We start from the raw sequence: 25,116 nt of genomic DNA on the forward strand, positions 1-25,116 counted from the left end.
ATGACTGGGGATTGGGTGCACCCTAGCAAGGCTCTATTCTGTGTAATTTGGGTCATTGTGGCTGCCAGCAATGGTGAGATGTATTGAAATGTGGGAGGGGACAAGATTTTCCACTGGAAGAGTAAATGTATTTCTCACGAGTTCTCAGAGGTCTCATGAGTGGCTGTGCATTTCCTTGGGGTTCCAGTATCCTGGAGTTGCTGAGAATTGGGCCAGACCTTCCTTCTGGGGGTATGGATAGAATATAAGTAACCCTGCTTCTGCCCTTGAGCTGCTCACATCCTACAAGGGACTTGGAAGGGGAGTTTGTCCTGGGTTCTGGGGAGGGACATGGGATGGGCAGAGCCTGTGCATCTCAGTCCTGACTGGGGAGATAGGACTTTGACAAATGAAATGACATCAGAACAGTAGCACTAAGATCCCTGGGTCCTTCTGGATAGGTAGCTGGATAATTTCCTTCTCAAGGCTTCATATTCTACATGGAAACCAACTTACTTGTACCAGGTCTTCTTAGGTGCCGTCTAAATGACCCTGGAAGTGGACGAGTCAACATAGGTGTCATGTGCATGAGAATTTTCAGTATTTTTATTGACATTTTCCTGTGTATGAACAACATACACTTGATTTATCAAGTCACAAGTTCCTTGATCTAATTGTTAAGAAATCCTCTAGGTTGATCTTTAAAAGGCATTTGTCTAAATTCTCAGAAAAACCAAGAACTGGTAAGTGCATGTATGATGTACAGGAATTATGCCGGTGGGTATGGAAGTGATGGAAGCTGGGGAACCCAGGGTAGAGAACTTCTTGGGATCCTGGACATTGATTCCCTCAGAATGCTTCCACATAGCAGGATAGAAGTAGATCCCAAAGGAACTGGGAAAAATTGCATGGCTTGTTGGACTACAGTATCCTGATAGAGGTAGATTTATGGAGAGGAAATAGCGACATGGGGCTGTGTAGGATGGAGCATCCTCATTGGGAAGCTCCACATTGGATGGAGTGTCTGCTACTTTACAGTAACTTCTTCATTCTCCCTATGTGTTCCTCCAGGGCCTGACAATGAAGCACCACAAAGAAACACCCAGCTGGGATGGGTCAAGGGGAAGCGAGTTGCCGTGCAAGGGAGCCCCATGCCTGTCAACGTGTTCCTTGGAGTTCCCTTTGCTGCACCCCCTCTGGGACCCCTGCGATTTACAGACCCACAACCTGCAAGGCCCTGGAATGACTTGCGAGATGCTACCTCCTACCCAAAACTGTAAGGTTAGGCAAGGCCCCATGGTTGGCCTGAGACTCAGAGCTTGGGGAGATTCCTGAGAGGGAATGAAGTCATGCAGCCATGGGGCCACAGAGGAGTAGGTGAAAAGGGGGAGGGGACACCACAGATTCTGCAAGTCTTTCAGTCGTCCCAGTGCTCCCAAACCAGCTTATCAACAGAATGGCTGGAAGTGTTAGAAATATCCAGTTTCCCTTGGCTTCCTTTTAAATCGGTCCGCTGAACTGAATTCCAGGAAACTGTGTGGTCTGAATGTTTTCTAGGGATTCTGAGTACCACACAGCACTGGAAAGCTTGTTAAGGGCTTCCTGAGTCCTCGTGTCACAAGGAATTATCCAGGTGTTTCCATATAACCTCTCACTTGGACATGATCTATGGTCAGACTGGCTTAGGGAAGCCCCTGCTCCATATTGGGAACTCCAAATGTGCCTGGAGTGAATATTCAATGTAAAGGTGTCCTGGAAAGTCAAACTGCCAGTCACTGTAAAATTTTCAAGCTTGGGTGAGTAACTAGTTAGCAGATGAGATGAATAATTGAATACTAAGTGGAGGGGTGAGGTAGATTTGTGAGTAGGCAGCGAGACTTTCAAATCCCCAACAATCTTCTGATACTTAAGATCTACATAGCTCTCTTGTTGGCCACATGGACTTCTGGCATTGGGGTCCTTAAAAAGAGTAGCCTGGTACCCAGGTCTCTAGGCTACAGAAGATAGCCCACATGCCCCAGAGACTGAAGACATTCAGCTGAAACTGGTTGGTTGATATGTTCATTCACTCTGTTAAAACTGAGAACCAGCTCAATAGATGGTTTTCTGTTAAGATCCTGAGACATCAGGCTGGTTCTATGCCCTTATTGTGGGGGGAAGACAAATAACTGAAAATTGAATCAGAGCAATAGAAAAAGCAAGATGTCAGAGTGCTGGAGGAACACAAAGAACCTCTTAGCCCAGCTTCATGAGGAAGTTAGAGATGGCTTTTCTGAAAGCAACGAAACCGAATTTTCTGTTCAATGATACACAAAGGGGCAAGAGGATATCAAAGGCCTGTCAGTGGGTGGATTTGCATCAGTGACTCCCTACTGCTTACTACTCACTGCTGTATTAGGAAAACAATGAGCACTAATTGGGCAGGTAGTACAGTAGACATCTCCACACAAATGAGTAGCTGTCAGTGTTCCTGTGTGTCAGGTTCTGGAAATTGGAGCTCTGAGCTATAGAGGTTGTTCAGAGTCCTTGGCTCTTAGTTGCTCAAAGTTGGGTTGGGAAGGTGATAATGTTTTTGTATATACTTAGGACAAGTTCTAGGCAAGAACACAATACGTCACAGGCATTTCCAAAGAATAGCTATGTTTAGCTGGAGAACTCTCAGAAAGCTTCATAGAGGAGGTGATAATGGACTAAATCTGAAAGAAATGGAATAATGTGAGCGAGCAAATATGAGGGAGGAGTGGAGTAGTCTAGAGTAAGGGGTTAGTTTAAGCAGAATGTGGATGCAGAAGATTCCCTAGAAGTCCCCCTCACCTTGTTCCTAGTGGGGAGGTGTGGATATCCTTTCTCCTTGGACTGTGGAAGAGAGGCTGCAGGGATAAAGGCCTCGTTCTTCAACCCAGTGCTCTGCTCTTTATCATCTGAGGACTCAGTCAAAATCAGTCTGAGTCTCTAGTATCATGATGGGAATATGCTATATAATTAACAATAATATCATTCTGCACAACATGCTTTCCTGCTCAGGAATTGTATCAAGTTTGTTTACTTGATCTATTTGTTTTTGGAAACTGCGAGGAGCTGAGCATGCTCAACTTTATGGCCACATTTCCCATATGCCAATTCTGCTCAGGCAGGGCCAGATCTCTCCACCATCACAGCAATTGGCCCCTTTCGGACAACTTGATTGAGAGCAGTTCTGAGGACATTGTCTTTGCTTCTCCAAGGTGCTTCCAGAACTTGGAGTGGCTGCTCTCAGATCAGCACATACTCAAGGTGCGTTATCCTACATTTGAAATCTCAGAAGACTGCCTGTACCTTAACATCTATGCACCAGTTCCTGCTCGCGAGAACTCCAAACTGCCTGTAAGACTGCTGCACATGGGGCTCCAGCTAGTGGGTTTTGGCCTGGGATCCAAACAGGGTGGCAGGGTATCTGGAATTCACTCACTTCCTGTTGAGTTAGAGGAATATCATCACATTCATGACTCTGATTTTTTTATTTTGATTGGTTTAACCACATTAAGTTTACTTGGGAAGGAGAGAGGAATGTGAGGGAGAGGAGAAAGGAACTTCTTAAATTAGTTCTTTCACCGAAAGCCTGCATTTGTCAGAGCTCGGCTGTGGTCAGTCAGGAGCTGGGAATTCAATTCTGATCACCCATATTCCAAGCTGGTATCAAGAACTAGAGCTGAGAATTAAAACTAGGTACTTTGACATGGGGTACAAGCATCTTAAAAGCAAATGCTTATCTTCTTGTACACCCTTGCTCACTTAGCATTTAATGGCCTATAAAATGTCAGAAAAGATACTGCTTAAAGATTCCGCTTTTTTTAAATCCTTTTTAAAAATGACATTTGCATCCTTCAAACTTTAACTACAAACTGTCTTAAATATTGCAATTAAGAATACAAAGGTGGGTGTTCAGCCTAGCAGTTTGGATGCCCCCACAACAGGCTGGGTTGTAGCACCTGTTGGTTCATGTGAGATGGGCATGAGAAGGAGCTGACCAAGCTGCATCTATCAGTATGTGCATTGGCTAGTGCAGGTGACAGACCACACCTGCCCCTGCACCTTTTAATACACACAAGTCAAGTCTGAAGTCACCCCAGGCAAAGTTTCTTGAACTCTCCAACTAGATTGCTGGATTCAGATAAAAATTCCAAGATGTGTGATCAGACCTGTGGTGCATGTATCAGGACTGGGCTTCCTCAGTTGTTGATGCCTTATGTGGTGGACAGCATGTCCAGGATCACACAGGGGACACGATGGCCAGCTCATGCAGGTCGGCAGGTATGTCACTGCTTCATCGAAGAATGGAAAGCAGAACAAGCTGAACAAATCTTCAGGCCAAGCTTTGCAGCATGTTTCTGGGTTTCTGGATGCACCAGGGTAGACTTTGTCACCTAATAGAACTTGGAAAGATTTTTAACCCGGAGCAACAGAACTGACAACTTTCTATAACTAAAACCTACTTAAGAGACATTGTAGTCATTTGACATTGGAGGCTCTCAGGTGTCCTTAAAGGACTGTCCCCCATCCCCAGGTGCTGATATGGTTTTATAACAAGGGGCAACGCTCCTTTCAACCTTTGTGGACACATGTCTTACCTTTCTGCTACATACTTGACCCTCCCCACCCTAATCAGAGGCCCATATGGGCATGCATCCTGCTCAACTCTATAAGCAATATTAAAAATAAAATTAAAATAAAACCCCCACCAAGTAAAAAAATCACTAATTCTGGAAAAAACCCAAACCAAACCAAAGATGCCCACACCCTGCTTTGGGGCTACTTAGGTTGATTCCAGCTTTAGCTCCTAACTTCAGCTTGTCACCAGGGCAGACACTGTGAGATAATTAACCAACTGGATTTCTGCCACTTACATGGGAGACCTAGATTGCATTTTTATTTTCTGGATTTGAGCCCAACCTAACCTTAGCTGTTGGAAGCATTTTGGGCGTGAACTAGTGGAAGGGAGGTTTTATTTTCCTCCAGCTTTGTACGTCTCAAATTTAAGAAAATGCAAATGAATATGTAAAATTCCTGTAGAAGTGTGAATGATACATTATATAATCTTTCTGTCACATCCTCCCATCTTCCTCTCTTGCCCTCTGCAGTAGTCAGGTCATTCTACTGTATTCCAACAGCAGTATATTTGCTTACTGTACACCATGTACAGGATATTACTTTAAGAACTATTTTTATTGGAAAGTCAGACTTAGAGAGGAAGCAAAGATCTTCCACCTGCTGGTTCACTCCCTAAGCTGCCTCAAAGCCTGGAGCTGAGCCAATCTAAAGGCAGAAGCTTCATTCAGGTCTCCAAGGCTTTGGACCATCCTCTACTGCTTTCCCAGGTCACAGAGAGCTGGAAGGGTGGTGGAGCAGCTGGGGTATGAACCAGCAGCTATACGAGATCTTGGCACATGCAAGACAATTATTTAGCTACTAGGCTATTGCACTGGGCCCAGAATATTACTTTTAAGCTCCACAGTAACCCAATGGTTGAGGATGATTAGACCCACTCTATGGATGAAGAGAAGACATGAGGAGGGCACGAGTAACTTCTCATAACTTGTGCCCAGTTAGTGCCTAACCAATGCTGTGTCCAGCTCCCCCTTTTCCTCAGTGATTTTTCTTTCCAAGCTCTAAGAATTGTAGTTTCTAATAGGACCTTTAAAAGAATGGAAGGGACTTACTATTCAGTATGTAAATACTTACGGTGGCATTTTAATTATGTCTTATGTTACCTGCTCCTAGTTTTCTAGATAAGGTTAGCAAACTTCTATTTTCTTTCTTCAGATGTTAGAAGAAACCTTAAATTCAAACATCTTTGTGAAAATATTTATTTGAAAAGGCATGGTATGTGAGAGCTTCCTTCTGCTTTGCTTAGATGTGCTGGATTAAGCCTACCCCAGGAGTCTAGCACTCCACTGGTCTCCCATATGGCCGACAAGGGCCCTCCCAGGTGCACTAGCAGTGAGTGGAATTGGAAGTGGAGTATCTGGGACTTGAACTGGCACTCATGGGATGCTGATATCACAACCAACATTCTAACCTGCTGTGCCAGGGCACTGGCCCTAAGGTACAGTCATGACTAGCTGTGGCTTTGTACATGCTTACACTGTGTTCTGGGTCACAGTGTCAATTACATCAAATATATGCTTTGTGAACACTTGAATGGGTCAGCATTTCTGACTTAGATGGAGAATCTTAAACCTCAGGGCCTCATCAGGGAGATGTTTCTTTCCCCTCTCACATTTTACAGATGAAGAAGAAAAGCCTGAGAGGGTTGAATAATCTCCTCAGCCGTTCAGTGGCAGAGCTAAGAATTAAAGCCCCATTTTCAGGTGCCAGAGCCCACTTGCTTAACCTTGGACTACCCACACCCCCTAAAAAAACAAAACCTCTGATCCTTTTTAGAAAGGAAAGTGATACTGCTGAATTTCCCTGAAGAATACAACAACATCCGGGCTTATTTCCTTATTTCAGCACCAGGTGAGCTGAGTGGAGTGTTCTTCTCCCGTAGGTGATGGTGTGGTTTCCAGGGGGTGCTTTCGAGACTGGCTCAGCTTCCATCTTCGATGGGTCTGCACTAGCTGCCTATGAGAATGTGCTGGTTGTGACTACTCAATACCGGCTTGGAATATTTGGCTTCTTCACGTGAGTCTCCCTAAGTGATTACACTTCAGAGCTTCAAGAGATAGCTGTGAAGTGGCCATAGGCAGTGCTCGTCACTCCAAAGAATGAGCTTTTCATATTGAGTAGATTTAGCAGCTGTAAAAATCAAAAGTAAGTCTTGTTCTCACTTAAAGTGTAGTCGCATGTTTCTGACTGACATTCATCCTACGTGGCCAAACAGAAGCCTGTGCATCTTTCATTTTGTGGCTCTGATTTGGATCCTTTTAGATCTCAGATCCACTGCGTTTGGTCAGCAGATGGGATACAAGAGGGAGGTTTCCCTGGGTCGTCCTGGAGGAATATATAATCATGTCTGTTAGTTCTTAAGGTGCATAGCTTGTGTCAGGTTCTCGAATCCTTAAGGCTAATTTTCTCAGCTCTTTCAGGCCTCTCTCAAACCCTTCTCAGTACTCCTTGGGTTGCAGGAAGCCATTGGTAACCATTTGACCATGAATTCTCCTCGCTTCTCTTGCGCCTCAGCACACAGGACCAGCATGCTTCTGGGAACTGGGGCTTTAAGGACCAGCTGGCTGCTCTTTCCTGGGTGCAGAAGAACATCAATTTCTTTGGTGGGGACCCTGGCCGTGTGACCATCTTTGGCGAGTCAGCAGGAGGCATAAGTGTTTCCAGCCTTGTGAGTTCTCTGCTTTGTGACCTGCATGAGGCCCAGTGGGGTTGAGGGAGGGGACGGTGAATCACTCATAATGTACCAGTGCTTTCATGTTGAACACTGTAATATATACATGGCCTCCTTTGAGCCTTACAAGTTTAAGAGTACTTCAAAAACTATGCACATTGAATGAAAAGACTTATTTTAGTGCCTAACAATGGATATTCGTGCATTGAGTCTCAATCGTAATGTATGTTTTCCATGGACTTCCTGAAAAACCTCACACATTGTAAATTGACACAACTGTTTTACAGGGTTAATTGGATCATCTAATAAGTAATGAATAAGCAATGTGAGAAAGATTTCTTTTTTGTAAGGGAAAAACCGTAGTGTTTAATTGCCAGCCCTGGCAGTCACTTTTTAAATAGAAAATTCAAATTAAGCATAGAATAGCTAAAAACATGCATGTAAATATTTTAACAGAATGCATGACATGTTCATTCCCTCACCAATCAGCATAAATCACCTTCAGAATTCACTGCCCTCAAATTGCAGGTTTCTTCATAGCCTGAAATTTAAGGCACCTGAAAAAATAGTTGGACTGAAGTACCTCCTGATTGCATACTGCCTCAATATTTTTCCTTTCTCCTGCTATATACTCTGTAAATGTTCACACCAATTTTGGCAGCAATATTTTTAGCTATTTGTCTTTTTCTGAGACATGATTTTGTAAGTTTACAAAAATTATTTGAAAGACAGGAAAGAAATGGATACAGAGAATGAGAGACATAGACCCATCTAGCTCATTCTTCAGTCCCAGCAGAGTCCATCCTGGCTGAAGCCAGGAGCTTGGAAGTGAATTGGTGTCTTGGTAGCAGGCATGAAAGTTGAACCATCACATGCTGCCAGGATGCACATTAGCCATAAGCTAAAATTGAGAGTGGAGGCAGGCACTTGAACCCAGGCACTCCAGTTTGAGATGCAAAATTTCTAGTGGCATCTTAACTGCTCTGTTGAATTCTTATATAATTTTGCTTTTTTTTTTACATGAAGTTTATCAGTTTCTATGACTTCTGTTGACTATGTAAATAAGAAGTACAATAAAAACAAGTTTGAAAGCAAACATACCTGTCTTAGCAAGAAACAAAGTGACAGAGGTGCTAGAAAATGGCCCACTGCTTCTAACTAGTCAGGATTTCCTCAGCGTCACTCAGCATGCTAATTACAAAATTCAGTCATATGGCAGCAGGATAAAACTTCTGTGATTGTATTTGATTATCTTAAGGCTATATTTTATGTCTTCAAAATTAACTCAGTCTTACATTTGTAATAACAGCCATTATTGCATGAGTAAAATTTGACCAGTCAGTCCTCAAAGACGTTTACATTTAAAAAAATACTTTCATTTTATTTGAAATTGAGGAATGAGAAATTGAGATTTTTTATCCCTGGCTCATTTCTCAAATATCCACAACAGCCGGAACTGGGCCAGGCTGACACTGAAGTCTGAAACTCAATCCAGGTCTCCCACATGAGTGCCAGGGACCCAAGCGCTTGACTTATCACTGCTGCCTCCAAGTATGCATGTTAGCAGGAAGCTGGGTCAAGAGGGAAGTTGCTGGATCTTTGCTGATATGGGATGCTGATTTTCAAATTGGTAACCTAGTCATTGATTTAACATCTACCCCCTCATGTTGATGGCTTCCTCTACTCTTCAGGACAGTCTTGTAATATGAACTCAGTTTTTCCTTTATAGGAGAGGGAATAGGTGTTGAGAAATACCAAGCAACTTGCCAGAGGTAACTCAGGAAGTGGAGGAACTAGAATCTACATGTCACAATGTTTGACTTCCAAGTTTATGAGGAAACAGGTGCTCAAGAAGTTTAAGTAACTTGGCCAACTTTCCACACTAGTCCTTGAACCCCAGGGCATTGCTTTTCTCTAAGATTGGAGCTCTTAAGGAGGCTTTCTGGGAAGGTTTCTTTGAAGGAGTGGATGGTACATATGGGGAGAAATGTCCCCTGAACAACTTCTCCTTGGTCTGTTCTCTCCAGGTTCTGTCCCCCATGGCCACTGGTCTGTTCCACAGGGCCATCATGGAGAGTGGGGTAGCCATCATTCCCTACCTGAAGTCTGCTGATGATCAAAGGAGTAAAGATGTAGGTATCTAGTTAACATATCTCTACTTTCTTCTCTTTGGTCAGGAGTCCAGACTGTTGGCTTCATATCGTGTGCTAGGCTTTCCCTGTGGACCATGCTCCAGGAACTTGACACTGGCCCATAGTGAGCCTTGATATCCATGGAAGGCCTGACTCTACAGACTGTAGGATTTAGCTCTGATGAAGTATCTGGGAATTACTTTAGTGGTAAATTTTCTTAGATATATTATAAAAATATTCTAAAAAGGTGAAACAGCATTCTGAAATTATAAAAATCTACTTAATGTTAATTTTTGATATCACTAAAGAGATAGCTGTTTTTAAATCTGATAATTCAGAGGGTCCGTTGTTTCTTTGGCTCGATTAGAATTTGTGTTATTAGAATGCATAACCTAAATCTGGAAGGATAGAATCTATTACAAGAGATTTTGACCTGGAATTCATGGCTAGGTTTGGAAGGGTTCTTGAGTGCCCTGAATTATATGCAAACCCGATATGCTTATTTTCCAAGACAGAGGGTCTGTAGTTTTTCTTATATCTTCAGGCCATCTGCAATTGTCCTGAAATTAAGAACTGTTCATTTCAAGGGACAAAGTCTACAAATTTGGAAAGTACAGCCAGACAACTCACTGATAGGGCAAGGTGTTTTGTAATGGGCTACATAAAGAAGATAGGGGAGGTGATAGGATAGATAATAGATTAAATGAGAAAGGGGTTTTTGAGGGCTGTATGATATGCAAATGACATTTCAGAGGAGGCAGAATCTCGGCCTCAAGAAGAATGAGTGGAATTGGTACAGAGGCTGAAACTGTCTAGGCCATGTTAGGCTGTAGGTGTGGCTGGGGTTTGGGTGGAGCTGAAAAACTGCATCTGCTCTTGAGTCATGCCTCATCTGATTAGGAGCTTGCAAAACCATTTCTCACTGTTAGGGCTTCTAGCTTCATTTGGCACTCAAGATTGGACCACTGCAATCTGTGGGACCTAGATCCATTGTAGCTAAGCATGCAGGATTCTTGATTCCTTTCTACATTTGAAGGATGCAACAATTGCATACCCAGTTCTGGCACCTGCTGATGATGCCAGGAACACCAGGTAAGAAACTAAGGTGTCACTGCTTCATCTTTATCAGTGTGTCCTAGGGGACATGAAACTGGGGAGAAGATGTGGGCTTCATGTAGAAAGAACCAGCCTAGGACTTTTTTGGACACTTCCAAACTCATTTTTCCTAGATATTTTCAATATCATGTTCTGACCTTGTCTTTTCGGAAATAGTTGCAGATTGTTGCAGAAGCCTGTGATTGCAATGCGTCAGACTCCCTGGCCCTGCTGACGTGCCTGAGAGAGAAATCCTCCAAGGAGTTACTGAGCCTTGGCCAGGTGAGGAGAGAAGGCAGAGTTTTGGGGGCAGGGCTATTTGAGTGGTACAAAAATATCTGTCTCTGTCTCTACCTCCGTCCCTCCCTCCCTTCCTCTTTCCTCTGCCCCTTTCTCATTTGTGACTTGAAAAACGAGTTAGACTCTTCAAGAGCTATAAAATAGAAGTGATGTCTAAAACCAATGCAGATAATTTCAGAAACTTTATGGGACTGGGATGTTTCTTAGCTGGAAAAGATCCAGCAAAATGCATGAGTTGCTCCCAAAGGCAGTGAAAGAATCTCACTGGGATAAAGGCCTATGCTTACTCAAAAGACCACCAGAAACTGGAGTCAAGCCCAAGAAAATTCTATGAAGTCATTTTGGGCTGGTAAAAAAAGATAATCTACTTCAAATGCCTAGAGACAGGCCAGGTGAGGTATTCACCTCTGCAGGTATTCAAGGAAAGCTTATCTGACTCAGGACAAACTTTTATTCACAACTGGTCAGTTGGGTCAATATTTCTCTAACATTGAATTTTTTGATCTTTTAAAGAATAATTCATATTATCTGAAAGGTAGGAGTGTGAGAGGACAAAGATCTTCCCAGATGTCTGTAGAAGTCCACGGTGGGCCAGATGGAAGCCAGGACCCTACAACCCAATTTGTGTCTGCTGTGTAAATGGCAAAGATCGAAGTACTTGAGCTTTCACCTGTTGCCTTCAATATGCACATGACCAGGAAGCTGAATTAACTAATCCTGGAAGCAGTCATTAACCAAGACTGGCATGAGATACAGACCTCCAAGCAGTGATTTTAACTACTGCGTCAGTCCTGGCTTCCTTCAAAACCTTGATACAGCAAGATCATCAAGTGTGTTGGGGCTGGGTGGTAGTGTAGCACACTGATTCCCTATGCGGCATCCTGTTTTTATGCTGGCTGCTTTACTTTCTGTTCAGCTCTCTTAATAGCTTGAAAAAGCAACAGACAATTCTGTAAGTCCTTGGGTCCCTACATCAAGGTGGGAAACCTTGAGGAAGCTTCTTGTTCCTGGATTTGAATTAGTTCAGCCCCAGCTGTTGCAGCCATTTGGCGAGTAAACCAATGCGTGGAAGGCTTCTTTCCTTCTCTAAGCTGGCCTTTCAAATAAATCTTCTAAGAAATAATCAGGCATAAAAATACAACAATACAATAAGAAGTTGTCTGGTTGCATATTGAATACTTGTGTAAGTAGAACTCCATGAAATGGATAAATTCTTGACCCAATATGTGTTTTTGCTCTTTCAGTGCTCCCTTTTACTGAACCCATATAACAGGAAGCTTGGAAAACATGATTAGAGACAGGTTGCTTTGAGAGCCAAGAAATATGCTGCAAAGTCCAGGGCACAGTGTTCTGAGGAAGACATCTCAGGAACATACTCAAACCAATTTCTTCTGTCTTGGTCATTCTGCTCCTTCCCCAGTTTGCCCATTGCTTTGGCCACTGTTTCTCAAACTTAAGTATGCATCAGAAATACCTGAAAGACTTGCTAAAATTTTCTGGGATGCAAGCCCTAAAAGTTTCATATTCAGTAGGCCTTGAATAGGGCCCAAAAACCTGCACTTCTAATAAATTCCCGAATGACACTAATGGTGCTCTTGCAGGAACCTTTTCCCTTTATTAAGCTCATTTTTATTTGAAATGCAAATTTTACAGAGAAAATAGACTTTCCATCCACTGACTGGGGAGCAGCTATTACTCCCCAAATGGGTGCAGGGGCCAGAGTGGAGCTGATCCAAAGTTGGGAGGAAGGAGCTTCATTCAGGTCTTCCAGATGGGTTCAGGGACACAAGGACTTGAACCCATCTAATACTGTTTTCCCAGGCCATAAGCAGGACCAGAAGTAGAGCAGCTGGGCCACAAATCAACACCAATATGGGATGCCAGCACTGCAGGTGAAGGATTAGCCTGTTATACCATGTTGCCAGTTCCTACCAGAATCTTTCTAATGCATTTTGAACATTGATAACACTGGTTTGGCTTAGCTGGGCTAAGATTTAGGAACAACGATTTTGCAAACAGAGGAAGCTATTGAGTTTTCTTCTCTTATTGCAGAAAACAAAGTCTTTCACTCGAGTGGTTGATGGCCGTTTCTTTCCTGAAGAGCCTCTAGAACTGTTGACTCAACAAACCTTCAAAACAGTTCCTTCTATCATTGGTGTCAATAACCATGAGTGTGGTTACCTGCTCCCCATGGTAAGAATTGAACCTGCCTACCCAGTGATTTCCCAACAGTTATGTGGCAACTGGACATTTCCCTAGAGGACCCCAAGTGTTGAGGGTTGGAGCCCATTCGCCAAGTACCCAGTGATAATCTTTCCCTTCTCTAGAAGAGGCATCTTGGCATATTTGTGCTGCTATAATACCTGATGTTTGCTAGTATATAAACAAAAGTTTATTTGGCTCATTTTTATGGTGGCTGGCTAGTCCAAACAGCAAGGACTTCCTTGGTTAACCTGGTACAGGTATGAAGAGAACTGCTGTTTGCTGAAGGGGCCAAGCAAGTGAGGTGGCCTTGTCTGGAATAAATTGCTCTCAGAACTAACCTAGTCCTGAAAGGATTGTGTCCTTTTGAGAAGTGTTGGTCCTATGGTTTAATCACCTTCTACTAGGCCTAAACCCCTTAAAGATCTACCACCTCTCAATGCTGATACACTGTGACCAAGCCTTCAGACCATGAGCACTAGGGGAAGATCCAAATGTAGCAGGGAGTCATGGAGGACTCAATGGAGTCACTATAGGATTTTGCCTTGTTCCTCATACAAGTTTATAATGGTAAAAGCAGTTATATAAAAATAAGCAAATTGGATCTATTGGATCTTTACCAAAATATAACATAATTATGTACCACTTCAGAGCTGAAATGCACTCAATTTAAAAATTTAGTCCTTTTAATGTTTCATGTCCATCCCTGATTCTGCCATTTTGACTTCTAAAAATCTTCTGAAATGTTTAATTTGAAAACATTTTAGCATTTACTATATGCTTATAAAAATTGAACATTCAATAGAAAACAAGTCACGTTCTTCCAGCATTTTTGGAAACTTCTCAGATGCCCACAACAGTTGGAATTGGGCTAGGCTAGAACCAGGAGTTTGGAGTTTACAAGTCAATTTGGATCTCACTCAATGAGTGCCATCACCAGCTGCCTGCAAAGGTGCACATTAGCAGGAAGCTGGGATAAAAAATGGAGCTGGTGCTGGAATTCAGATGCTCCAGTACAAGATGTGGGTATCCCAAGTAGCAAAATCACTGCTGCACCTATTGCCTGTCCCATGCTTGCTTTCTTGAGGGAAATTACAGATGAAATGCATGGTTAAAGATTCAGAAAGTGCCGAGTGTTCTGAAGGCCAAAAGTGAGGAGAGACAGCTTCTTCAGGGATGACAGAAGGTCGTTGGTCAAGGGGGACTTCTCTGAGGTGGAGAAGGAGCCTTAACTTCCTGACACTGTACTTTAAGAGGACTCTTTCTGTTGGAAACAACCTTTCCATGTGTTCTCAGAAGATTGAAAGATTCAAACATCTTCAATGCTGTTTTATATAGACCAGCTTTTAAAGTCAAAAGAATGGGACAAAGAAACAGATTGACCAAATTATAAAGCTACTGGATAACTGCCTACAGCCAGGCTGTTAACTTCCTGAGTTGTTAGAGCATGATGTACCATTGTTAGTTGAATCTCCAGAGCAATGTTCTGGTTTTGTGCTTGACTGATCACCTTTTCTTATCTGTGAAATATGTCTGATATTAGTGCCTACTTCAGACACATGAAATATCCTGGCATATAGGACATTCTCAGATGCCATGTGTTGAAAGTTTTCAAAAATTACAGAATGGGGATGGGAATTGGTGGCCAGAGCCTGGATCAGTGCTAATATTCCATATGAACTTAGAGTTAACATCTTTCCTGGCTGTTGAAGGCCATAAGAAATGCTCCAAAAATAAATGCTAGCTTCTTAGTAGATACAGGGCTCTCAGTGCTTAAATTATACCTGTGGTAACTTGAGTCACTTGAGATTCCCCCCAACATTCCAGGAGCTGAATGTTTAAGCATCTATGTTGGTGATATAAGTCAAGATTTCTAGCAGAAAATGTGCCAGAGTATGCTGGTTTTACAAGTAATTTTTCTACCCCCTCATGTTTTTTCCCCTGTAAAATTTCCAGGAGATAATTTCACGAATTACATAAAGATCTTATTAGGAACTCAGTCCCATCATCCGTGCTTTGCAAATATCAACCCAGTTCTTGTAGCTGTGTCAGGTGGGCACTGTTCATCTCCATTTTGCAGAAGAGGAATTGGACAAATGCAATGTTAACGCTCTTGCTAAGTTCACAGCTTGAGGGCAAGGAGGAGATTCAAGTTCAGGTCAGTCAGCTACAGAGCTTGTAGCCTCAGTCACCAGCCTCGCCACTTCACTGCTGGAATCCCTACTGTTGGGTTCTCAGAAACCCCCGATTGCAAAGGTCCTTGTAAGGAAAATGTTGCCATATTTTCTGATTTCCCTTTTAAATTGGTATCAAAGCCTGATTAAGGCAGCTCAGGCTTTCAACAGAATGTCGTAGATTAGGTGCTTAAACACTAGACATTTTCTTATTGTTCTGGAGCAAAGAAGTCCAAGATCAAGGTGTGAGTAGGTTTAGTTTCTCATTGGCTGGAAGATGGCCATCTTCTCACTGTCCTCACATGCTCTATCCTTTGTGTGCTTGATTTTTAGTGTCTTTGTGTTGAATTTGTCTTAAGAACATCAACTAGATTGGATGAGAACCCACACCAAGGCCTTTTAACATCATCCCCTCTTCATTTCAATGTTCCCCCAAATACAATCTCATATAAAGATAATGGAGATAAGGCTTTGAAATGACAGAAGTCAGCTGGTAATGGGATCATTCCACAGAGTGGCCACCTTGGCTCCTACATGTGACTGCCTGGTGCTGAAGGAGTTTCTACTCTTCCCATCCTCCCCTTGGAAAGTCGAATAACTGGGAGCTCAAGTGGGTTTCTGGCCAGAAGACTCACAAAAGATGCTCCATTTCTCTCCACAGAAGACAATTCCTGATATCATTGATGGAGCCAATAAGTCTTTTGCTCTTCATGTGATACGCTCTATTCTGGTAGGTGAACTTGGAATTCTCAAGTGTCATTAACTTAAACTTTGCAGCACTGTACTTGGCAGTAACATATGAGGGCATAGGCATTTCTCATACATTTATCCATTTAGTAGACCATTGGTAAACGTAGGCCTGCAGTCCTTCATCTACAGTCCTAAAATTTAAAGGACTTTAGTAGCCAACCGGAAGCCAAATCTGACTTTGATCTGTGGTTATTAGCAATTATTGTTTCTGCATGTTGATTGCTTGTTGTCCAACTGTTCAGATGTTACTCAGTAGGTAGATGCTGAGGTGCTTACTCCCAACCCCAGGCATGTTACACAGCCCAAAACATGTGCACAGAAGTATCTGACAATTTGAAGAGTTCTGAATCCTGAAATACACATCTGGGACTAAGGCATCATATTTGCTGCATGCCAACACTGCATTGTGTTAAGTTCTAGCAATACTAGTCATTTATCCATTGATTATCTACCATTGTTTGTTCATTGCGTACATATATGGTAACTTAGCAGTACCAGATGTTGGGATATAGACAGCTTCCTTTCCTTTTTTCTCCTTTTATTTTCCTTTTTTTTTTCATAAACATTGACTACTGTACTCAATGCCAGGTAATTACACTCATTGATGCTTCTTGAAGTGCATGTGTCCCTGCACTTCTAATAGGTACTGAATGGACAAGACAAGGTATTTCAGTAAGTGCCTAAGAGCATAGGCATCTGTGAGGCCTTGTAGTGCCTACAAGAGGGAAAAAGTATTGTGGGACAAAGGGTAAGATGAACAGGAAGAAATGAAGAGGACCAATTGGGAGCAGAGGAATATGGAGAGACTAGCTGAAGGGGTTGACTGTACTTTTTAATGAGGGGGGGCAATTTTTTCTTTACATTGAGCCCTATACATAGTATAGCTAGTTTTGGCCAGGAATTTCTATTTTTGAAGCATGTTAATGAGATATGTCACTGTGGTTAGGAGCATGAGATTTAGAAGCAAACAGATCCATTTGGACCAGTCACTTAAACTTTCTAAGCCTCATTTTCCTGGTCTGTGACGTGGAGCTAACTTTGATACTTGCACTGTGAGATTGCTATATGGTATTAACTAGAGCAATGCACATAATATGTTGAATTATGCTATACATGCAAGTGGCTAACATGTTGACTATTGTGATGACCTGTATCTCCGGTGATTGTGATATATTGCAGAACATTCCTGCCCAGCTTTTGTATGTTGTGTCTGATGAATACTTTCATGACAAACACTCTTCTGTTGAAATCCGAGATAGTCTCCTGGACTTGCTTGGAGATGTATTCTTTGTGGTCCCAGCACTGATCACAGCTCGCTACCACAGAGGTGAGTCTGTGCAGCCCCCTCCAGAGCCACAGCGAGGCTGATAACAGCCAGGATCTAACTGCTCTGTTAGCCTGCTGTCTACTCTTGCCTTCTACACCCTCACTGAGAAAGCGTCCCCAAGTGTACCCGTGACAATTGTATGCCATTTGACTTTGCCAGTTCCTTGGCTTTTAGAGTTTGAGAATATTGATCAGTTCTTGCTAGCAAATGTCTGTCTCCCCACCATCTTCTGGGTCTCATTCCCTGAGATGTATTTTGTTTTTGGAAACGTCTTCTAAAACATCCTAGCCATAAAGATTATGGAACAATTAAATTACTTGTAGAGACACATAACTGTTTCTTTTCTTATCTTCCTTTCTTCCATTCCTTCCCTACTAATCCCCTCTTTTCCTCCCCTCTGCTTCCCCTTTCCATTTTCTTTCAACACATTTATCAAAGGTATACTGCGTTGAACTACTCTAGGTCCTACAGATATAGCAGTGAACAAGACAATATGCTAATGAAGGAGATTGATAACAGGATAAATTTGATATTTCTGAAACCTTAAATCTTAAATTTCTAAATATCTGATGAATAAACAAGCAAATTATAAAACGTTCATGCAGTAGTATTTGATTAAAGAAAAATCAAGGGTAGGGTACTGTGGAACAGTTCAAACTATCACTTAGATGATAGTGCTGTGGAGTAAAATTAAGCAGGACAGGTTAACAGTGATAGGAAGGTCACTGTCATGTAAACTCTGCCAAAGTTGTGACAGGTGAGTGGGACTGAGTTTAGCAACATGGAGACCACTGCTCATGTGTAAGTATTGTGATGAAATTATAGAGTAAAAGTTTTACTAAATTGAGAAATGAGTAAGCTGACTTAGGCTCAATGGAATTTCAATATCAAAATATTAGCATTGGTTTTGGAAAAGTATTTTTACTAATCCATATCCAGAATTGAACTTACAATACCATTATTCAAAAAGTGTCCTTTATTTTGAAGCTTGAAAAGATACTGTACAAAATTCCAAAATCCACAAAAGTGTTAAACATTAGTCATGAAGGAAACACAAAATGTCAAATGAGGCAACCATTTATACCTACTGGAGTGTCTGTAATTAAAACTGTGAGCCATATCAGGAAATATTGCCAAGGATATAGAATGTCCAAGGCTCTCAGGCTTTTCTGTTGGGAACATAAAATGGTATAGGCACTGTAGAAAATCAGTTTCATACAAATTTAAACTTCTACTTACTTCATTACCCAAGTGTTGTACTCCTGGATATTCACTGAAGAGATGAAAGCATATGTCCATACGAAAGACTTGCAAACTCAGTCATAGCTGCTTTAGTCAGTTTCTACAAACTGGAAACAACCTGAATTTCTGATCAGATGAATGAACAAGCAAATTGTTAGTCATACAGTAATCTACTTTGATTGAAGAAAAATCAGCTAGAAGTAGGCACTGTGGAATAAGTTCCACTTGTAACTCCCACATTCTCTGTCACAGAACACCTAAGGTGGAGTCTCGCCTCGGCTTCCAATTCAACCTTCTTCAAATGTGCCTGGAAACAGCAAATAATGAAAGCCAGTCACTTAGGAGCCAGGACTTCCATCTGGGTATCCTGACTTTGACTTGACCCAGTCCACACAGTTGGAAACGTTTAGGAACTAAACTAGTGGATGGGAGCTCTGTCACTTATATAACTCAATGTTAAAAAAAAATTGTAAAGATTTTCAGAAGAAAAGTGAACAAAATACATGAAGCACATGTATGGGTTATCATGGGAGCAGAAATGAGCTTTGCTGCGTTTATTTCCAGACAATTAAACCAGGGTAGGTGAGAGGGAATCACAGCAAGATATTTTGGCTCAATATGAAGAATTATTCCTCTATTTAAAATACTATGTGGAAGGTAGTGACACTGAGGCAGAGGGATAGACAGAGCAAGAGAGCGGCCTTTGATTTAAGCCCTAAATGGCCATAGCAGCCAGACCTAGGCCAGACCAAAGTCAGGATCCTGGAGTTCTATCCAGATATCCAGTACTGGTGGCAGGTGCCCACTCACTTGCGCCACCTTCATGTACAAGTGGATCAGCTGAGGCTCGAACCAAGACTCCTATATGGGCTTTAGGCATTACAACAACCACCACCAGCAGCATCATATGCTGTGCCACAATGCTCTCCCCGAAGGACTATTTCAGATCTGTTGCCTTCTTAGCTTCTGAGGGACAATGAGGTCTTTATCACTAGACATTGAGGACTGCTGTAGCAGGAAATACTGACCTCAAATGAGAAGTAACTCATCTGGGAACCCATTTTGCTACTCAGCTGTACCGCCTATAGGTCTCTAAAGTCAGGACTTTAGAGCTGGGGATCTAGGCCTGTGTCCCTCCTCCATCCTGTGTAAACACCTGATCTTCCCTGGCCTTTTGTCAGATAGTGGTGCACCTATCTACTTCTACGAGTTTCAGCATCGACCCCAATGTTTTGAAGACACGAAGCCTGCGTTTGTCAAAGCTGACCACTCTGATGAAATCCGCTTCGTCTTTGGAGGTGCCTTCCTGACGGGGGATGTGGTCATGTTTGGTAAGGAACTGGCTGCAGGGTAGCCACTGATTCTGGCACTGGCATTTGCTGATGGGAATTCCAGCCCAACCAGTGCATCCCCTTAGCTCCCTGACCAGGCCTATTCCTAGCCACAGCTCTTGCACATGGCAACAGATTGCTGCTATTCCATGTGAGGGAACCCACATATTCCTGTGCAGATTCTACCCCCAGACCCGATTAACTCATGCATTTATCAACTTCATGGCCAGCCTCACAGAGCCTGTTCCCTTTTCTGACACTGATGGGATAGATACATGTTGTAGCCCTTCAAGTAGAATGACTTTGTCCATGGAAGTTCCAGAGAAGTCACTTCTCATCTGGACCTGACCCTAAGGTCCTTGCTAATGCCCACCTGTGCCATCTAACTCCCTGTAGGCCCACACCCCAAGATCCTAGAGCACATTGCCAGGTGGCCCACAGGCAGTGCCTGGGCACTATTGGTGCATGGGCCGCCTGGTCCAGTTCCCTCAGCAGCTGCCATGTGGCCAGGAGGGCTGAGCACCCATGCCTGTGTCCAAACTCACCAAGGCTTCTTCCTCCGGAGGGAGAAATCCGTCAAGCCTAGAAAGGCCCAGGATTTGTCCACTGCCTGGCAGCAGTGGCCAGGGTTAGGGCCCCAAGCCTTGAGACCAACCTGGCCCAGGTTCCCCTCAGCAGTCACCATGCCTCTGGGTCCAAACTTACCTTGGCTCCTCTGGCTCTTACTTTTGTATATGAGAAGGCTTGGCTCTGAACTCTAGGTGTACAACTCCCTACTCCTCCCACTGCTCTGCAAGAGCCCAGGGGGACTGACAGGTTGGGATAAAATGGCATTGTTGGCTTAGACAGGCATAACATCCCCCCCAGGAAAATGCCTGCATTCACATTAAATCAAGATTAAAAAGAGCTGCCAAGATTCTCAATGAATATAATGAATATTGATCTTAGTACTAACACCTGTAGGGATAAGCATTTTGGGATACTCGGGCAACTTAATTTTTTGAAAAGCAATTAGAGCTGTTTTCATGTTGACTATTGGTCCCTGGCCTTGGCCTTCCCAGAAATCCAATGAGGCCACTACCCATGGCTATAAAAGGTAGGGACCACAATTTTCATTATTCTAGCTCAAAATTATCTGGATCAAGATGACTTGTGAGCCGGTAATAGCAACATTGGCTTGCTTATGCCTGAATTGATGGCTTGTTCAGGGCCTTGAAAAATCAATTCAGATGTGGCTGGAAACAAATTACATAGAAAATAGAAATTAAATAATAAATAATAAATTAAATAATAATAAATAGAAAACAAATTACATATGACTTTATTACTAAACATTAGCTAAATCCATTGTATGAGATGTCACATTTATGGACCCTACACAATGAGAGCAGGTGCTCATAAGTTGTGCTTATTTCATTTATTCATCCTACAATAACAGCAAGACTAACAGGTTGCCATCAATTCCCAAAGTGCACACAGTTGAGTGCTTGATAAATGATATTACTCAGGAACTATTACTGTGCTTATCCTATGTGTCTGACACAGGGATTTCCAACTGGAGAAAATGAACACTGAATGTATCATTGATATCTAAAGAGCTTATAAAATCAATGAGAACAACCTATTACCAGAAAAGCTTGGTGGGTTCTTTCCTCAACTTAGTACAGAAATAAGAAACTGGGATTGATTGCAGACAGTTTTATTTGCGAAGAGACTGGGTGAACGTGGGAAGAGGGAATGGGAACGTAACTCCTAGGAGTGGGCTGGGAAGGAGGGTGCCTCTTGAAAGGAGAGGGAGAGATAGCAAAAGTTCTTGGAAGGGCCTTGGGATATCAAGCATTGAATAACCCTTTCCTGGGCAGGAATCTTGGGAAGACCTTCCCCATTGGTGGGCTCTGAACCAGTTAAGAAATGGCTGGGCAGTTCTTGTGCCACCTACTTGAAGGTGTGGCCAAGATTTTGGCAGTCTTGGACAGCTAGGCTTGGCAAGTCTTACTATCTAATAAAACCAGATAACATAAATTGATGGCTGATGGGAAAGGAATGCCAACTAGCATCTAGACATACAAAAGTCCACATTATCTCCCAACATAAGAACTGAAGACTAAGCTTAGGTGAGGAATCCTTTCTCCCTATTCCAGCTTGAACAACTGTTTTAAACAATGTATTTGAGCAGGTGTAGGAAGCAGTCCATTGCAAACATTAATAGAAGATTCTGCCAATATTTAAAATCCATGTTTTCATCTTGGTGATCTAGGAATTTTTGTGTAATAGTACACATGCAAAATACATGCACACTACAGTATTTTCAAGCAAAAGATTGGAAACGAACGTGTATCAACAGAATACTATATACATGACTTACAAGTTTTATGTAACTTCTATGTAATGTGTGTCTAGGTATTTAAGAAAAATAAGTAGAGGCCTTTTAAAATTTCTATTTCCATGGTACAATTTTGTAAGTATAAGGATTCCCTCCTCCCCTTCTTCTCTCTCCACTTTTCCCTCCAACTATTTTCCACTATATTTAGTAACAATCACAAGTTTAACATTCTGCTATTTAAGTATATTGTGGTATTGTAGGTACAGATAGTGGTAAAAATATGGTATCAAATTTTCAAGGCATTTTCAATGGTATTAACTTTCACTGGGAGTCTTATTCAGAAGTAGAGATACACATTGCAACATATTTTCAACCCTGGATACATTAGTTTTCATTGTATAATACTTATTTACCTATATATCTGTTAATCTTGAATTTTACATGGAGCTTGCCTTGTATCAGAAGTGACATGGCATTTGTCTTTTGGGGACTGGCTTATTCTGAACATAATGATCTCCATTTGGAACCATTTGGTTGCAAATGGTAGAATTTTGTTCATAGCTGTGTAGTACTCGATGGAGTAGATGTATCGCAGTTTCTTTAACCATTCTTCTTTCCATGGGCCTCTGGATTGTTTCCATGACTTTTGGGTGTATTCCCAGGAGTCAGATAGCTGGGTCATATGGTAGCTGGATTTACAGTTGTCTGAGCACTCTCTCCTGACTTCTAAAGTGGCTGCACTAGCCTACACTCCTCCCAGCAAAGGAGAAGGGTGCCTTTTTCCCCTCAGCCTTTTCAACAGGTTTGTTAGATTTCTGAAGGTAGGCCAATCTCACTGGAGTTAGATGTAATATTGTTTTATTTGCATTTCCCTAATAACTAAGGAGTCTGAGCATTTTTCATGCCTATTAGCCATTTGAATTTATTCTTTTGAAAAATGTCTATTCATCTCCTTCACCTATTTCTTCAACAGTTTTTAGTTTTTTTTAAATTTATTTTTTTTGAGTTTCTGAAGCTTCTGGATATTAAAGTTTCTGGATATCAGTGCCATATCTGTTGTGTAGATATAAAGATTTTCTCCCACTGTGTCAGTTGCCTCTTTGCTTTGTTGATCATTTCCTTTGCTGTGCACAAACTTCTTAGATTGACATAGTCCCATTTGTTTATTTTGGTCTTGACTGTGGGTGGCTTTTCTAAGAAATTTTGCTTGTGCCTAAATTTTATGGAGGATTTCCTCCAATAGCTTGATGGTTTCTGGGTAGAGATTTAGGTCCTTGATCCAAATAAATGGGAGCTTTATGGGCGACAGACCGTATCTACAATTTTGGTAAAAACAAAATCTAGAATATGTGGCAAATAGAATCCCAAATATGTGAAGAGAAAGAGTTTCCTTATACCCCAATACATGTGTAGTTTGCTCCCTGCAAATACTTGAAAATTTGGTAGAATTGGTTGCCTCTGACATGAGTAATTAGGGATTTGGTGGGAAGAGAAAGGAAGGAAACTGATTTTCATTAGCCATTAGATAGCCTTACTGCATTTTAGACTTTTGTCGTTTGATCAGGTATTGCTTTTTCAAATGAAGAGATACAAGACAGCTGGCTCTCTCTCTGCTTGGGGAAAATACCTTCCATATCAAACAGTTTTAGACTTTTATCTTGACATTATTTCCTATGCAATACTGTATAATAACCACATAATTTACATTGTATGAGATATTCTTTATTTTTAAAAAGTTATTTTTATTTATTGGAAAGGCAGAGCAACTGAGTGAGGTGAGTGGAGGCAAAGAGGCGAGGAAGAAGAGATGGAGGGGAGAAGGGGAAAGACAGATCTATTTGTTGATTCATTCCTAAAATGCCTGTAAATAACCAGAGCTGGATTATGTCAAATCCAGGAGCCTGAAACCCTATCCTGATTTCTCATGTGAATGGCAGAAACCTAAGTACTTGGGCCACCATCTGCCCCTCCCAGAACATGCAAATCAGGCGGCAGAGGCAGGATTGGATCCCATGTCCACCAATGTGGGATGCAGGCATTCTGAGTGGTGACTTAACCTGCTGAACTGCAAGTCCTACCACTGTATTAGATTTTCTAAGTAATCTGGAAAGTATATGTAAGAGAATGTACATAGGTTAAATACAAAGGATTTGGTATGTAACGATTTTTGTTCATGGTGCTGGAGCCAGTACCCTGTGGATATTGAAGAATGGTTATGATTTATTGTTTGTGAAGTGTGCATGTGTGTGTGTGTGTGTGTGTGTGTGTGTGTGTGTGTGTGTTTGAGGGTCTGTCCTCAAGGAAACTGCAGCCTCATAGGAATGGCTGGAAGTGCATGATTGACTGGGAAGCTGTACCATTTGTAAATCAGCATCCTGTTGCAGGTCACATTTACTCTGAGCCTCCGTGTCCACATGGACAGAATCGGTACAGTGAGTTGCTAGGCTTGTAAGGATCCAACAGGAGGGGAGGTTTTGAAAGGGATCCATGGACTATGAGGAGTCACTAAGCAGCTAGAGTTTGATTGTCTCCTTTAGAAGGAGCTACTGGAGAAGAGAAGCTGCTGAGCAGGAAGATGATGAGATACTGGAGTAACTTTGCTCGGACTGGGTGAGTGAAACTGCCTTGTCCTCTCCACTGGGTAATGAACCTGCTGTCTCCTACCACTGGCTGCTGGAGGATGACAATCTCACTTGTGCTGCTGCTCTCACTCTCAGGAATCCAAATGGGGACCACCTGCCTCTGTGGCCAGCCTACAACAAGACTGAAATGTATCTGCAGCTGGATTTGAACATAAGTGTCGGAGAGAGACTGAAGGAGCAGAGACTGATGTTTTGGACCAACACTTTTCCCCTGATAATGTCTGCTTCTGAAACTCTCCCCAGTCCTCTTTCTTCCTTAATCTTCCCTTCCCTGCTCTTGCCTTTCCTTTGCTTGTCTTCTTGA

The 25,116-nt window shown here is 42.2% G+C and overlaps 1 protein-coding gene across 1 annotated transcript; it reads left to right on the top strand.

Annotated features, from left to right (window-relative positions):
* CES5A (carboxylesterase 5A) lies at positions 1–25,116 on the top strand. The gene is made up of 13 exons (XM_040982183.1): positions 1–73; positions 1,051–1,255; positions 3,204–3,342; positions 6,506–6,639; positions 7,138–7,291; positions 9,322–9,426; positions 10,699–10,803; positions 12,874–13,014; positions 15,859–15,927; positions 17,127–17,274; positions 19,698–19,847; positions 24,708–24,780; positions 24,888–25,116. The coding sequence occupies exons 1-13, from the start codon at positions 1–3 to the stop codon at positions 25,114–25,116; spliced, it is 1,725 nt and encodes a 574-aa protein (XP_040838117.1).

This window comes from Ochotona curzoniae, unplaced genomic scaffold (assembly GCF_017591425.1).
Source record: "Ochotona curzoniae isolate NIBS_2020 unplaced genomic scaffold, NIBS_Ocur_1.0 contig_3622, whole genome shotgun sequence".
Taxonomy (NCBI): domain Eukaryota; kingdom Metazoa; phylum Chordata; class Mammalia; order Lagomorpha; family Ochotonidae; genus Ochotona; species Ochotona curzoniae.